Genomic DNA, 15,376 nt, shown 5'->3' on the forward strand with positions numbered 1-15,376 from the left:
CATTAGCAGGATATATTATATGCATTAATTCATGTTTAAACCCTTTATTTGATAAGCTTTTAAACTTCACATGATCAAAAACATATTCAAAGCATAAATATTTACTGGAAGTCATGTAACTTTCAATAGACCTAAACAGATAGAGTCATGAACAATGACAATAATTCAATTAATTGATTATGTAAACGCTTGTTATTATCAAAATAACTTTTTCCAAAACTACTCATGACACATGCCACAAATCTGCTTCTCCTTATACATACTACCCTCACGATGCACCGGATGTGTAATTTTAATACACAAGATTAATAAACTTATATATTAGATTCTTTTTACACATTAGGTATTCATCCAGATTCTTTCGAACATTTCATGCACCAAGTCAATATGAATTATTCATCCCATCCCATCCTAACGATCATGTTCCCCGGTCAAGTACAAGTTATGAATTAGAATGACTCACAGACATACCTCCAAAGATTGGCAGATTGTCACTTTTTATACTTTCTCAGGAATCTCACTGGTGAATATTTGTGTCACAGTCAACTTGAAATCAGTATCATTAATTTACATGGTCCAGAAATACATTACAAGGAATAATGAAGTCCTTGATTTGCTACACATCTGAAATTGCCATTGTCTAAGCCAATGCATATAAAAATCAATATACATGTAAAAAAAACACACAGAAACTTTTCAATTTTTAGTTTTCGAAATTGTTCTCTGATGAATATTGCAGTGGAAAGGGCCACCTTGATAAACAGTTTTGTCTGAGAGCAAGACTAGACCTGATTGACACTGAACTGTTAGTGAACTGGAGTAACCCTTTGTTCACCTCCTGAAATACCCCTAAAGTATCAAAAAATAAGATTGAGAAAATTGAAGCTCAATAGTGAACATTCCATGAACATCTGTTCAATAATGAACAAAAGAAAATATCAGTACCTGGAGACAATTGGGGATGTCATTTATCAGATGTATGCAATTCTTTACAAAACACTTGATGGATACATCAGAATAAGATTATTCATTCATTAAATCATTCATCAGTTTGTTCATTCAGTCAGCTTGCAAGTCATACAATGAATTATATATTTTTTTTCATTTTCTAAACAAATATTTTTACACATATTGGTGTAAAATATTACTGAAATATATAATTATATTTTATATACATGGATTTAATTTGAACACACTCTCTTGAAAAGGGAGTCCATTAATAGCATCTTCCTTGATTAGATCTTTCAAGAGTGAAGACCTTTCACATTGAGTATGAGGAAGATCTTCATTTTACAATTCCTAGGTATGAACGAGAGTAACCCAATGCCTTTTCGAGTTGCCATCATCATCTCCCAATTTCAATACTGCCAATTTGTAGCAGCAATACCCGCACATCTCCTCGCAACATCTTGGAAGAAAAAAAACGATCAAATGTCCCTGGAGCGATATCCCAAGCACTGAATCAATGACATAATCCTGGTTCATGCTAAATGAGAGCCTCAGAGGCATCAAAGGGGGTTCTGTTTCTGAGGCTCCGGGGCGAGTATGACCATTGGATGAAGATGCTGACCAACGGGATGCAGGCAGTCACCATTCTCCATTATAAGATGGAGATGGAGGCTTGGATGACGAACAGGCGGCGATGCGAGAATGACAGGTGGGGATGAAATGATGAGAGAATATTGTAACTTGCAGGAAATCAGAGGAACAGTTAGAATGCACAGTTCAGGAAACAGAAGCTGAATACAAAGATTTCATGGTTATGGCATAAAATGTTTTAACCATCAGGTAGAAAACTAATTTTTTCCAAAATTAAGGTAGAAATTGAAATTATCAAAAGTTACAAGTGCATGCTAGAAGTAGAAACCCCATAAAACTTTTGTATTTCAGTATTTCTACAGAATTCCCAGGAGTATACATTTTTAAAGAAATGCATGTACATGTTTGCATTTCATTTCTTAATGATGATTAGGCCTACGATAATGAAAGATTGCAATTTTGTTTCTCTCCTTCATACCATTTAGTATGATTTTTGTATAGAGTTAAAAAATCATCTTATAACTATGGAGCGTTGTGGCAAAGTGGATTAGTGGATTGGGGTTCAAACAGTGGGTTCAAATCCCGGCCATGGCGTAGTTTCCTTCAGCAAGAAATTTATCCACATTGTGCTGCACTCAACCCAGGTGAGGTGAATGGGTACCTGGCAGGAATTTATTCCTTGAAATGCACTGTGCACTTGAAGGCTGCTTCAGCTACAGCCGGGGTAATAATATCCAAGTCCTTTGGAAGAGATGTTATTCATAATGTGATGTGCGATATACAGTTATTATTGTTAATTCCCAAAACAATTTCACCCTTAAACCCATCAGAACAGAGCATCTTCTTGATGGCTCAATTTCATTTGTCACTCTTCAAGAATCAATACATGATGAGGAATGCATTGATGGTGGCTTGCTCCTGTTTAGATACAATACCAAGCAGCTTACAGTTGTTCAAACATCTTCATATCAGATGCTGTAAGAACTGTGCACCAGAAGAAGGACAATATAGTGGCAGGGAGGGAGAAGATACAGCGAGAGGAAGAGAGAAAGGGGAGGGAGCGAAGGGGCAAAGAGGTAAGTTTATAATGTATGAGAGAGAAAGAGGACAGAAGAGAAGCATATTACATGAAAGAAGAGGGAGACAACAAAAATAATTCAGCCAAAAAAAATAAATAACAAGTACATGAATGTAAAGTCAAACAAATTTGGATGAAGTCTTTGAGAATCTACTCCATGAAATCTTTGGATAATTTGTAAGAGATGAGCACCAAATGTGTATTCCTTATACATGTATAGCTTTAAATGTTTGACTGCTCCTTAAAACCTCAAAGGTTCATTTTCATTCTGCTTGCATCATACAAAGTCACATAATCCAAAATCATCCATAATAAACAAAACTAAATAATGTCAAATAAACTCCAGACTAATCTGTCATCCAATTAAGACAGTCTCTCCAGGGATAGAAATGATAATGATGAACATTGTCGGCAGGAACTTTTCATCAAGCACGTTGTTTCTCTTAAATCTATCCGAGCTGGTAAATTCCATTCAATCCCTGCAGGGATAAATGTGACATTTCTGAAACGTCCTAAAGGAAATCTTCAGACACAATCTTTTGTCCTCACAAACATCTTCATCATCCTTGATTTATATTTCGAGTCTGGAAGCGAGTTAGGAGGATGAGGGGAAGCTGTTGTTTCAATCTCGGTAATCACAATCACGTTGTGAAGTAGATGTTAGAATGTGCTCACATCCATTTTGATTCAATAAACACTGATTGTTAGTATGGTAAATCGCAACATCCAAAGGAATGCTAATTGAATTTTATGAGCTGTTGATGCTCCAGATTTGTCAGAATTTCTTTAGATTAACTGCAACAAACATCCATTTCAGATGCACAAAATTTGTACTGAAACTTGATAGTGAAAAGGTAACTTTGTTGGACATAAAAGCTTTTGACTGCACTAGACCATTCAGGCACATTTCTTGACCAATCAGAAAAAATAAGAAAATGTGTGGGCACATCATGGTCTAGTGGTTAAGACTATTGTCTTTCAATCTGAAGGACATGGATTCGATTCCAGGCCATGGCATGTTTTCCTAAAGCAAGAAATTTACCCACATTGTGCTGCACTCAACCCAGGTGAGGTTAATGGGTACCGGCAGGAATTCCTCAAAAGGTGTGCGCACTGGAATCAGTAGACTGGCTTAGCCTGGGTAATATAGGAGCACTTTGTGCACCTAGCAAGATGGATATATGTGCTATACAAATCTTATATTATTATGTAGGCCTACATTGCAAGTTTTCCCTTATGTGTGTTGTGATGGTTACCAAATACCCTGATTCAAGCCCTTTTGATTTACTTTTGTTGCTGTACATAATGCAGAGATGATTCATTATATTATACTTGACTATTGCTACTTTTTCAGTACCCCCCCCCAAAAAAAAAAGAATCACTGAGTTAAAGCAGTTTAGTTGCTGACCAACATTCATTTTAAATCTATTGATATGTATTGAAGATTCATGTGGACTGAATTCATTATTTTTCATATCACCTGACCAAAAACGCTATAAAAAATGTAACAAACCTCACCAAAGTGGGCAAAACATTAGAACTTTTCTCATGACATTTGTATGACATGATTTGTATTTTTTTTCAGAAAATAGTAGGCAAATTCATAGTTTTTTGTTACACCCATCAAAATAATTGTCTGAGGGTAGCTAGAACCAAACAGGCTGAAGCTTGTATAATCTAGCAAGAGATGAAACCCTTCAAGATCTCAAGAAAACATTGTTAAAGAGAGACAAGGAATAAGAAGCTACTGTTGATCAGACAATATAGTTTGACAAGCAAGAGATGAAGTCTGTTGGTAATCTCACATACCATGCATTACTATGTTACAGCGCTGTCACATTCTGACATGCTGCCAGACGAAGCGTAAATGGTGATAAGCAGCAACTGCAGAGACAACTGAACCTTCCAAACCAGGGAGGTACATTTCAAAGTGAGCTTGGGAGACATAGAGCAGATCTAAAGAATACATTTGATCAAGATATAAATAAAATACAGGCCTAATGATTAATATGTCATAGCAAAAAAAAACAAATACTGAAAAGCAGATATTTCTAATCTTGGACATGCCAAAGATGAGTGACATAGCAAAAGCTCAATGAATTTTTGGAGAGCCTTTGGTACATTTACCTTCTGTCTTAAATTTCATTTATTTAAATTCATTTTTAGTGCAATGTTGTGTTAGCTCTTGATAAGTGTGAGTCAAGAAATTTTCAAGCATGTCATTTATCAATAGTAAATTGCAGTTATAGAGCACCATTTATCAAGTTGCCCATTCACAGAGGCACTTGGCACAATTTTCAAATTTTGTGGTATTGAGCATCCTTTCGTTTATTCAAAACTTAATAAAATGTTTTTGTAAATGATTCACATCTTATTTTACCCTTATTTGGTGAGAAAGATCATAAAAAAAAACAAAAAAAATAATAAAAAGCTGGAGTAATGAAATTAATGAAAATCTTAATGACATGTTTTGAAGTCTCTAGACAGAAATCAGGGGCTGGAATGACTTCCCAATCTACCTTGCTGGACAGACTACCCTATGAATAGAAAACACAATCAATTAATCCTATCAAGTATGTGAGTCATGCAGCTGATGGTCTCTATCGCGTCTTGGAAGACATCCGCAAACGAAAAGGGTGGAGAATGTGCGTGCTTGTCGTGTCCGCCCGCCTGGCCCGTGTTCCGGCTGTCAAAATAATTGCAGTTGGGATGTACCGGGTCAATATCTGTGGATGAGATTTTAATCATCTCAACATGTTACCCTTATTCCTTGATGTGATTCCCATTCTTGCTCCTGTGGTGGTACTCGCTTCCAACCCATCTCGCTACGGTTGAACCAAAGTTGACTTGGCATGTGGAAGAGATGGGGTATAACAACCGAAGGAGGTACCAACATGAGGGGTAGACTAATGAAATTATATCAGAAGTAGCCTATTTGCTACCAATGTAAGGGTCTGTCCTTCAATTTATGTCAGTACAATCATGCTCTAGTTATCTGATCAAAATGGAATCTTGTCTCTTCCAGCAGGAGGAGGACTTCAATATTGAAGAAATCATTGGTTGACTTGACACTCTTCAAGGTATTGCCTACTGGATGACTCACATTGATCTATATAGAATTCTTTATACCTAAAATTTATATTGGTTGGACTTGTCATCTTCATTAACTTGCTAGATTGAATAAAATCTTTTACACCATTTTGCACACAATAAGAAAATGAAAAATATTTGGATAATCATCAGATAGGCCTACATGGAGGAACATGATATACCACAATTGGCAGAATACATATTTGTTATAATTATGATATTTAATGAAATTTTAGTCAGAAACTGTTACTGGAGATCGGCTTGAATATAACTCTCTTTTTTTCATGGGTTCGGGTCATGACTAGAACAGGCTTTAATTCTAAAGAAAACATTGTCTCAATTATTTGAAGATTTTATTATTATCGTACAAGACAAGAAACTCCATCAAAATTCAATATCATGCAGGGGCCGCAGAACGGTTTTCAAAGTGGGGGGGGGCGACCATGCAAAAAATCACAACAATCACAATCATATGGTCATTTTCACGTGTTTGTACACGGTTTTGGAAAAAAGTGGGGGAGGTAATTTTCATGTTTTTGTACACAGTTTTGGAAAAAAGTGGGGGGCAATTTTCATGTTTTTGTACACGGTTTTGGAAAAAAGTAGGGGGGGGGGCTGAACACCCACCCCCCCCCCCCCCGTTGCTTCCGCGGCCCTCTGATGTAGGCTACTTGCTTTTGTACAAGGGCACCTCTGCACTTAAGTTTAGTAATGAGCAAAAATATAGCCATTTCTGTGTGAAAATATTGTGTATGGAATGCCATTTCAAAATGAATGAAATGCTAAGAGCATTTCTGTGTACTGATAATAATGCTCAAAATGGTTGTGCAAGAAGGGAATAGTAATTCTCTGCTGATGTGATATGTTTTTTTTTACAAAAGGAAAACAGATTTTCCATACAGTCAGTCCGTAACTCCAAAACTATCCAAATAAGGCTCTAATGGTTTAGTTCCCTACTTTCGTTTCTGCTCCTGCATATAGAACAGACAGATGCCGCACTGCCAAGCTGAGCAGCAGGGAGACACAACTGCATTCTTGAATAGAAGTGCCATTCATCTTATCTGCCACACCAAGGGACCTTGTGGTCTGGTATAACTTGTCTTCTTGATACCAAGAGTCCACAAAAAACAAGTTCACTTCCAGTCTTCCTCATAATGAAAGACTTCCCTGCTGTGGAGATGAATGACTTTAATCCATCAATGGACCTGTCTGTGGTCAGTAATGAATCACCAATAAAGACAGACTGTTGAAAACCAGAGATCCAGCTGGTCAAGACACAGTTGGAAGACTGTTATGTTCAAGGTTCAATAGTTCAGCCATGATGCCTGATAAACATAAAAGAACGTTCTTATTTTGGTAGTTTGCAAACTTGAATGAACTGTGGATGTGTTCAATGTCGATTTCCAAATTTAAACAGCAACATAAATCATGATTAAAAATGGCATCAGAAAATACACGATCAGGGCTGCATCGTCCAGTGTCAAAAATATAAACTGATTATACATCGACTTTAAATTGCCTGCTCTCGGTCAGCGCAGCTAACTGTGCAGTTTGACCCATCACAAGAAATGTCAATTCTGACACGTGTTTGTGTAAGCTTCCACTGCCAGAGAAAATCCAAAGACATTTAAAAACGATTGTGTTCAGTGTCGTATTCGCAATGCTGAGGGTTATAATTTTCGGTGTTTACAGTTTCCTCCAAATCGTGATCTGAAAGACATATCAATTTATGACTGTGAAGGATGACATTGAACTCACTCTTTTTTTTCTCATTTATATATTCACGCTTAATAATTGCATTTTCAATCATGATTCGGGTTGCTGTTTAAATTTGAAAATCCACATAGAACACACCATTTCAGGCAAAATGAACATTTCTTCAGGCATGGCAAAAATACAGATACAGGAAGAGAATGGAGGTTGTAAGTACAAGGACACATGCACAAATTTGAACATTAAAATTTCCAACACTTGATACCTCTAATCTACACGAAAGTTACTAGTTATCACCGATGGTTATAATTTTATTTTAAAGAACTATCCGACTTATATCAGAAATGCTTTTGATTCTTGGTAATACCATTCACAAATTGAGAAATCTTGTATCTATGGGCCTAGTATGAAAATGAAATTGGTTAAGGACTTCTAAAATACACTTTTTTTAAGATATGAAGTCCTTTATCACATCAACTCTAATATTTCTAATAAGCACAAAGGCTATTACAGAAAACAACAAATAAAATTTAATGATCTAAAATACTGCTAAAGTACTTGAATTATTTTATTGTGATTTGACATGCCACTAAGATGATAAATTGAGAAAACAGGCAATTGAGAAGAGAAATTCATCGGTCAATTAATAATGTCCTTGATCTGATGGTAATCTACATTCAGTCAGTAGAAAAATGAAAGTTGATATGAGCACTGTTATGGATCAGCTGAAATGAAGGATTTTTTAATTTTGAAAGTATGTTTCAGACAATTAATATTTCAGGTGTTATTTATAATGAGCTCTATAAATCACAATATCATTAGGAAAGATAAAGATGAATGGAAAGAATTGGTTTTCATTTATTTTTAAAACTTGCTCTGCATATTATTAACAAAGAAAACATTTAAATTCTTTTAACTGTCCAAAATATCTATTCAGTAGAGCAGGAAGAAAATATGATTTAATGCCTGGAAAAAAAGTTACGACTAAAGTGGCAGTGACCTTCCACAAGGTCCATTATGGAGGAACTATTCCATTTCCGGTCAATTCTCTTGCCTCCAATTAGCCTCCAATCACCATTTTACCCAATTAACTCTTCAACAGGTAAATGAATGGCAGGTGCTAGATGAACTCATTCTTGGGGAATCAATACGTAGCCTCAAATTGGCAAATGCTGACAAAAAGACAAGGTTAATCAGCTATGGAAATAATATATCAACACCATTTCTGCACACTGGGCAAGGTTACTGTTATAGTGGTTTGCCACTTAACCAGCAGGCTTGCTCTGACACTGAGTGGGAAAAGTAAGAAAGTTAATCCGTAGAAATAAAGAAACCTGTAGCACCTACCTATTAATATTTGAGAACAAGAAGACACTCTGACAAACATGCACCCCACCCCAAACAAAATAAAATACAACTGTTTTATGTGTAAGCTAGACTACAGCTTGAATTTGTGTTGGCCTATTACAGAAATAAGTAGACATCAAGCAGGGAAATTTCATTTGAACTAACATACAAGGATGAAAAAGCTGCTTGCTTCCACAACACCATTCATTTTCTTAGTGTATTTTTCCATTGGAAATGTAGATCACAGCAATTTGATTCTTAGAATTTTCAGACTAGCATTGCAATGCACATGGGACATGAACTGGATTGTGCACAACTGTATCTCAGGGACAAGCAACACGTCAATGATCAAATCATCATTTATGCCAAGAGGCTACTTTAATACTCAGACATTCAATTGAACTAAACCCCATGAGTACAGACTGTGAATACACCTTGAATTCTCTCAGGGTATGTAGTGTGAATATGGTTTTAGCATTCTTGAACAAAGCCTACATATGTAGGAATCTAACATAATTTTCTTGCATAAATATTCATAATTGAACACCACCACCATAACTGTTTCTAATAAGACCCTGTTCTCACTACACTTTCTAAAACTAGTTTATTGGAAACCAGTTCAGGAAACCAGTTTCGAAGATTGCTTTGATAGTGTTCTCATTTGATCACCTGAAAGTGGAATTTCAAAACCATGCTCTCAGTGGGGTGAAACTTTTTGCGCAAAATTTGAAACTGCAATGTAGACACAGTGTGTGGAAGTAGTGCACTCAAAATGTGCGAAGATCGCTTCCTAAAGAACGGTTGTGTCCTCTCTTATGCTAAAACCACTTAAACAAGGCAAAGCGATCCTGAAAACTACAGTGGTTTTCTAAACAAGTTTAGAAGATCGCTTCAAACATTCTCATTACACATTAGTTTCCACTCAACTAGCTTCCAGTAAACTAATTTTAGGATGGTAATGAGATCAAGATCTAGAACAGCTTTCTGTGGTCTTGAGAATGGAATTGACTACCTTGAACGTCTGCTTGAAAGAAATGTTGAGCCCCCCCCCACACCATTATCAGCAGCCTTGTTATTGTAAAAAAGACTAACAATTGAGGATGAAATAAATGTGTCACATTGGAACTACAGAGCTTGATCTTGTATCAATAATATTAGGCAAGGAAATTCTTCCAATGCATCAAGCAGAAAGAGCGGGGGGGGGGGGAGCAAAATAATTACTGACACCTGACCGAACAACTTTGATTGAAAAAGTAAGATATCTATGATTTTAACATCTAGCAGCAGTCTTGAATATTGATTTGGTATTGTACTATTGCTTATTGTATCAAGTAGCAATGAAACTGGTTGATGAAACTACAGCAGGTTCATCACAGGTGTGAATTTTAAAGGGCGAAAAATGTTCCCAATGCAAATGCATGCAGTCATCACTTTCCATTCTATGGTCATGAACAACACGTTTCCACGATAAAGCACTCACCGTTGAGATAACAATGAAGAAAAAGACTGAAAATCAAATTCGTGCAAACAGAAAAAATATGACCAAGCACAGAAAATATAACAAAACATAAAAAAGAGATTTGTTTTCAACTTCTCTGTAATGGCATCAGAACTCTGGAGTTTGGTTTTGGCCTGAACTTCAAGCCCTACAAGATTTATTAATTCTTTCTCCAACAAATGCGTAGATTCAAATAATTTTACGACTGTAATATCGTAGGCCCAACTGCTTTTCTTTGACATGTCTTATCTTCTCGAAATGCAATTACCTCATTTGGTGGCATGTGTGATGACCGGCCATCCATCCTGTTCATTCCTTGCATATTCATCTTGTAAATACCATGTATATCCACAATATCACACGTCTGAAAAGTTTACCATTTCTGTCTGGCTAAGTTTCCAAATACCATATCTGATCTTTTTTTGTCAGCACAAGAAGAAAAGAGGCCAAATAGAACTTGGTCAGAAGGTACATAATCCACGCTGCTACAAATCCTCTTTTCCAGTCTTGGATAAGCCCTTCCGCTGTTTGAGGTTTGACAACAAAAGGTCCAAAATGTCTACAAATAAAACAAGGTCATCGGGTCAAGTCCTACATCCTGATTTCAATGATGGTTTCTGTGTAGCAATGATACATCAAGAAATCAGTTCCAATATATTGGTCATGGGGATGAAGGGGTGTTTCCTGATGCTGAGATTGTCCTATTAATCACTGGATGGTATCATTAGCAGAAACAGCATGCGATCAATTATAAGACAGGACTGTTGGTCAGTCGCAGTCAAATATTGCGTGCATAGACGTAATACTTGTAATACTACAGACAAAACAGTGTTTTGTAGTATGATCGATAATTTACATAGATTGAAATCTTTCCCTTTCTCTTCATTGGTGCATTTGGTGGGTACTATGTTTTGAAGAGACAAGACGTCAGTTCAGGAAGCCCAGGAGACTGGAGCAATTAAATCCACAATAAGCATCCACAGTGTATTCCAGTATTCCAATGCAGGATGTTTGAAGATAGATAACCCCAATGAAAAAAGCACAGTAGTACAACTAGAAGCCTCTTAACACGTCCACAGTAAATCACAAACTATCACACTGATTACGATAAAATCAGCTGCTTCCAATATTTAGTGCTACATACATGTGAGTAGAGCAGTCCAGTCAGTCAGTCAGTCATCAATGTTCCCTCATGCATACATGTACATATCCAGAACACGCTCGGCCCCACAATGACTAACCCAGGCCGATGCACTGGGATACAATGCAGTGCTTACACGGGGAGAACACAAACCACAGTGCTTGCAGCCAGCCAGCCAGCGTAGCAAGCCAGTGATGCAAGGGAGACCAGTGAATGAACGAAGCCACCGCGGTGACAAGTGTATTATTGGTGGCAGTGTGCTGGGAACAATGCAGCACCACAACGCACTCACTGGAGTAATGTAACAAATGAACGAGACAGGAATGTGGTGAGCGCTGCTGACCCTGATACTCTTGTTGTTGTTCTTGTTTGCCTCTTTGTGATTGACTGAATGCACTCACATGGAGGGGCCAGATTTATTTCTGCTTGTTTATTTGCTCCTGCATGTGTGAAGTTTGTACTGTGAACGGGAGATTTGCTCTTTTTCTGAAGAGATTAAAGGAAGGAGCATCAAATTTAGCCTTGGTATACTTTACTTTTCTGCAAACAGCTTGCTTATCATTACTGCATATGACCAAGGAGATAGTTAGAGGTGATATCTCCTTGATATGACCCATGAATAGTCATGGACCTACTACACAGGTCCATGATACAGTGAATGAAAGAGAGAAGATGGGGGGGGGGGGTCAAGCAGCAATTTGATTTTCATTATGTCATACCATGTTTACCTAGTCTGCCTGTAGGGCTATCCTTCGATCATAAAGATTACTCATAAAATATATCAAAACTCCAATCTTTGTTGGCCTACACAGCTTGAAGACTTTTCAGATCTCCACGCCCTATCACCTACCTTCTGTAATGTATTACTATGCATAAACATTTGTTTTTTTTTCTTTAATTTCTCTGCCTCTCCCTTCACCCCAATCACATTAACAGATGCATTTTAGCATTTGTAGGGAAGAGCTTTGGAATACCTTTTAGTGTAATGAGGTTGGTTAACTAACTGCCTGATCATAGTAGACAGCTAGACACATACGCTTCAACGCTTTTAGCAAGGCTTCTAATTGCAATACATGCTTTGTGTCATGTTAGTAATTGCATGATTGACATGGCTGGTGTTAACATGAATCAATACATGGATGAGCCGTGGAGTAGCGGTTCTCACTCTCGCCTTGTATGTAATAGAGGGTCATGTGTTCAAATCCCACCATGGCCTAGCATCTTTTGGCAAGGCATTAATCCACACTTGTCACTCTACACCCAGGTGCTGAATAGGTGCCCGGTAGGATGTGAAAGTCATTGTAGTTTGTGTGCCTCCATGATGACTGGCTCTCCAAATAAAGGGGGATGTGCATACGTCATGTACGGAATGACTGATAAATATGATGACCAGGGAAATAAAACCAGTGGAATGCCTCTGGCCGTCTCACCTGCATCACGCGGTTCAATATAGCAGCAGTGCTGACTTTGAAAACTACTCTAACTTGCACAAGATGTTCAGTGATACATGGTTACTCTTATGTCCACTTTTTATGAACTAGACCAATAAACTTACAGAGATATGATGGTTATTCAACAAAAAAACCCAACATGGCCAAAGTTCATTGGCCTTACATGACCTTTGACCTTGATCATGTGACTTGAAACTCGCACAGGTATTCAGTGATACTTGATTACTCTTATGTCCAAGATTCATGAATCAGATCCATAAACTTTCAAAGTTATGATGGTAATTCAACAGATACACCCAATTCGGCCAAAGTTCATTGACCTTGGTCATGTGACCTGAAATGCGCACAGAATTTTCAGTGATACTTGATTACTCTAATGTCCAAGTTTAACGAACTAGACCAATAAACTTTCGAAGTTATGATGGTAATTCAACAGATACCCCCAAATCGGCCAAAGTTCATTGACCCTAAATGACCTTTGACCTTAATCATGAGACCTGAAACTTGCACAAAATGTCCAGTGATGCTTGATTACTATTATGTCCATGTTTCATGAATCAGATCCATAAACTTTCAAAGTTATGATGGGAATTCAACAGATACCCCCAATTCGGCCAGAGTTCATTGACCCTAAATGACCTTTGACCTTGGTCATGTGACATAAAACTCACGCAGGATGTTCAGTGATAATTGATTAACCTTATGTCCAAGTTTCATGAACTAGGTCCATATATTTTCTAAGTTATGATGACATTTCAAAAACTTAACCTCAGGTTAAGATTTCGATGTTAATTCCTCCAACATGGTCTAAGTTCATTGACCCTAAATGACCTTTGACCTTGGTCATGTGACATGAAACTCTAATAGAATGTTCAGTAATACTTGATTAACCTTATGGCCAAGTTTCATGAACTAGGTCCATATACTTTCTAAGTTATGATGTCATTTCAAAAACTTAACCTCAGGTTAAGATTTGATGTTGACGCCGCCGCCGCCGTCGGAAAAGCGGCGCCTATAGTCTCACTCTGCTATGCAGGTGAGACAATAAAAACCTGTAAGTGCTTACAGGATAATACAATGTATGTCTTTAACCCATTATAAATAACCAGATTAAAATACATCCAACATTTGAAATTGATAAACCTTACAACAAGATTTATTGAATCTCAATATACTAGAGCAAACACAAAAGAAGATATTATTGAAAGTATGACACAATCTAAGAGAAGATAATACCGAATGAATTTGTTACTTTTCATTTCTTTCATATGATTTACAATGTTCGGCAAAAAAGTAAAACTACACTACTTTGTGTTGTGAAAGGACTATACTAGCATTTTACACCAGAGCTGAGTCAATGGTGTAAGATCAACACCCATTATTATTGTTTAAACAATATCTTGTTTGTGCATCAATATTGTTTGGTGTTATGGCCAAACTCTATGGTGTATTTAAACACCTGTGTATGGTCCTTTAAAAATGCCAACTGGTATTGCATTTAACACCATAATTTTTACAATGTATTATTCAAAGGAAAGAAATATCAAATGAATGTGTACAATCTTTCATTCATGGTGGAAGCATCTAAGTATTAAATAACAATGTGTAATTAATATTGATGAATTATATCATCATATTACTCTTCATTTACACAAACCTCCTTGAAGATTAATTTACATACCTGTATGTGTGTATACAGGACTAAATATCTAAACAATTATTGTCTTTTTAAAAAGATAATTGAATTAAGTCTTGCCATTGGAAAACGTGTTGAGTATTCATTCTGGTTGGAGTGTGTACATAGTAGCTAAATGTTTTATGACTAATTAATGAGAAAGTAATTTGTCCTCTAAATCTGTGTGGGCATAGACCACTCTAGTTAATGAAAGCATCTCATCAATATCATCACCTAAGCCATGCTGGAGCCATTTAACTTTTCATCTCACAGCTAGAAGCTAATTTGCATGCTAGCTTCTTACATGATGTAGTATACTAATACAAAGCCATCTTAACACAATTAACAGGCTCTGATACCTCTTGGTAGTTTACCTCATGATAAAAATATGCTTAATTTTACACAATAATTATTAAAAAAAATCAAACAAAGCCATTGTATGTGTCCAACCCTCTGGATTTATTTCAAATAATTTAAATTTAGAGCAAAACAACTCTTCTTTGAATCTTCTCACAATGGCTGCTAGTGACCACCGATAAAAAGACCTTAAAAGGGCTGATATTTAAAAACTCCCATGTACTCCTTTACATAAGAAATTTACATACACAGCCACAAAATGGACAAAATACTGAACAAAACTCTTAAAACCATGTTTCATGAGACACTTCAAAGAAATTTATAGAGACTCAGCTATCCTGATTGAGAGTCACTCATTGCCAATCGCTTTTATTATCAGATGTGAGGGAGGGGGGAGAGTGTAAAATATAACTGAGTCATCATCATCATTATCCGTTAAAATACAGTCCACCAGGTTGGTGTAGGTCATGATTTACAGTCTCTGACT

General features: G+C 36.7%; 1 protein-coding gene across 1 annotated transcript in view; it reads right to left on the reverse strand.

The window, feature by feature from the left end:
* LOC121411351 (colorectal mutant cancer protein-like) overlaps positions 1–11,769 on the reverse strand; it is a 59,745-nt gene extending 47,976 nt beyond the window's left edge. The window contains exon 1 of the mRNA XM_041604025.1: positions 10,534–11,769. Coding sequence (XP_041459959.1) covers positions 10,534–10,593 — 60 coding nt within the window. The 5' untranslated portion in view covers positions 10,594–11,769. The remainder of the gene's footprint in view (positions 1–10,533) is intronic.
* Positions 11,770–15,376: the final 3,607 nt, after the last annotated feature.

Source organism: Lytechinus variegatus, chromosome 3 (assembly GCF_018143015.1).
Source record: "Lytechinus variegatus isolate NC3 chromosome 3, Lvar_3.0, whole genome shotgun sequence".
In the NCBI taxonomy this organism is placed as follows: domain Eukaryota; kingdom Metazoa; phylum Echinodermata; class Echinoidea; order Temnopleuroida; family Toxopneustidae; genus Lytechinus; species Lytechinus variegatus.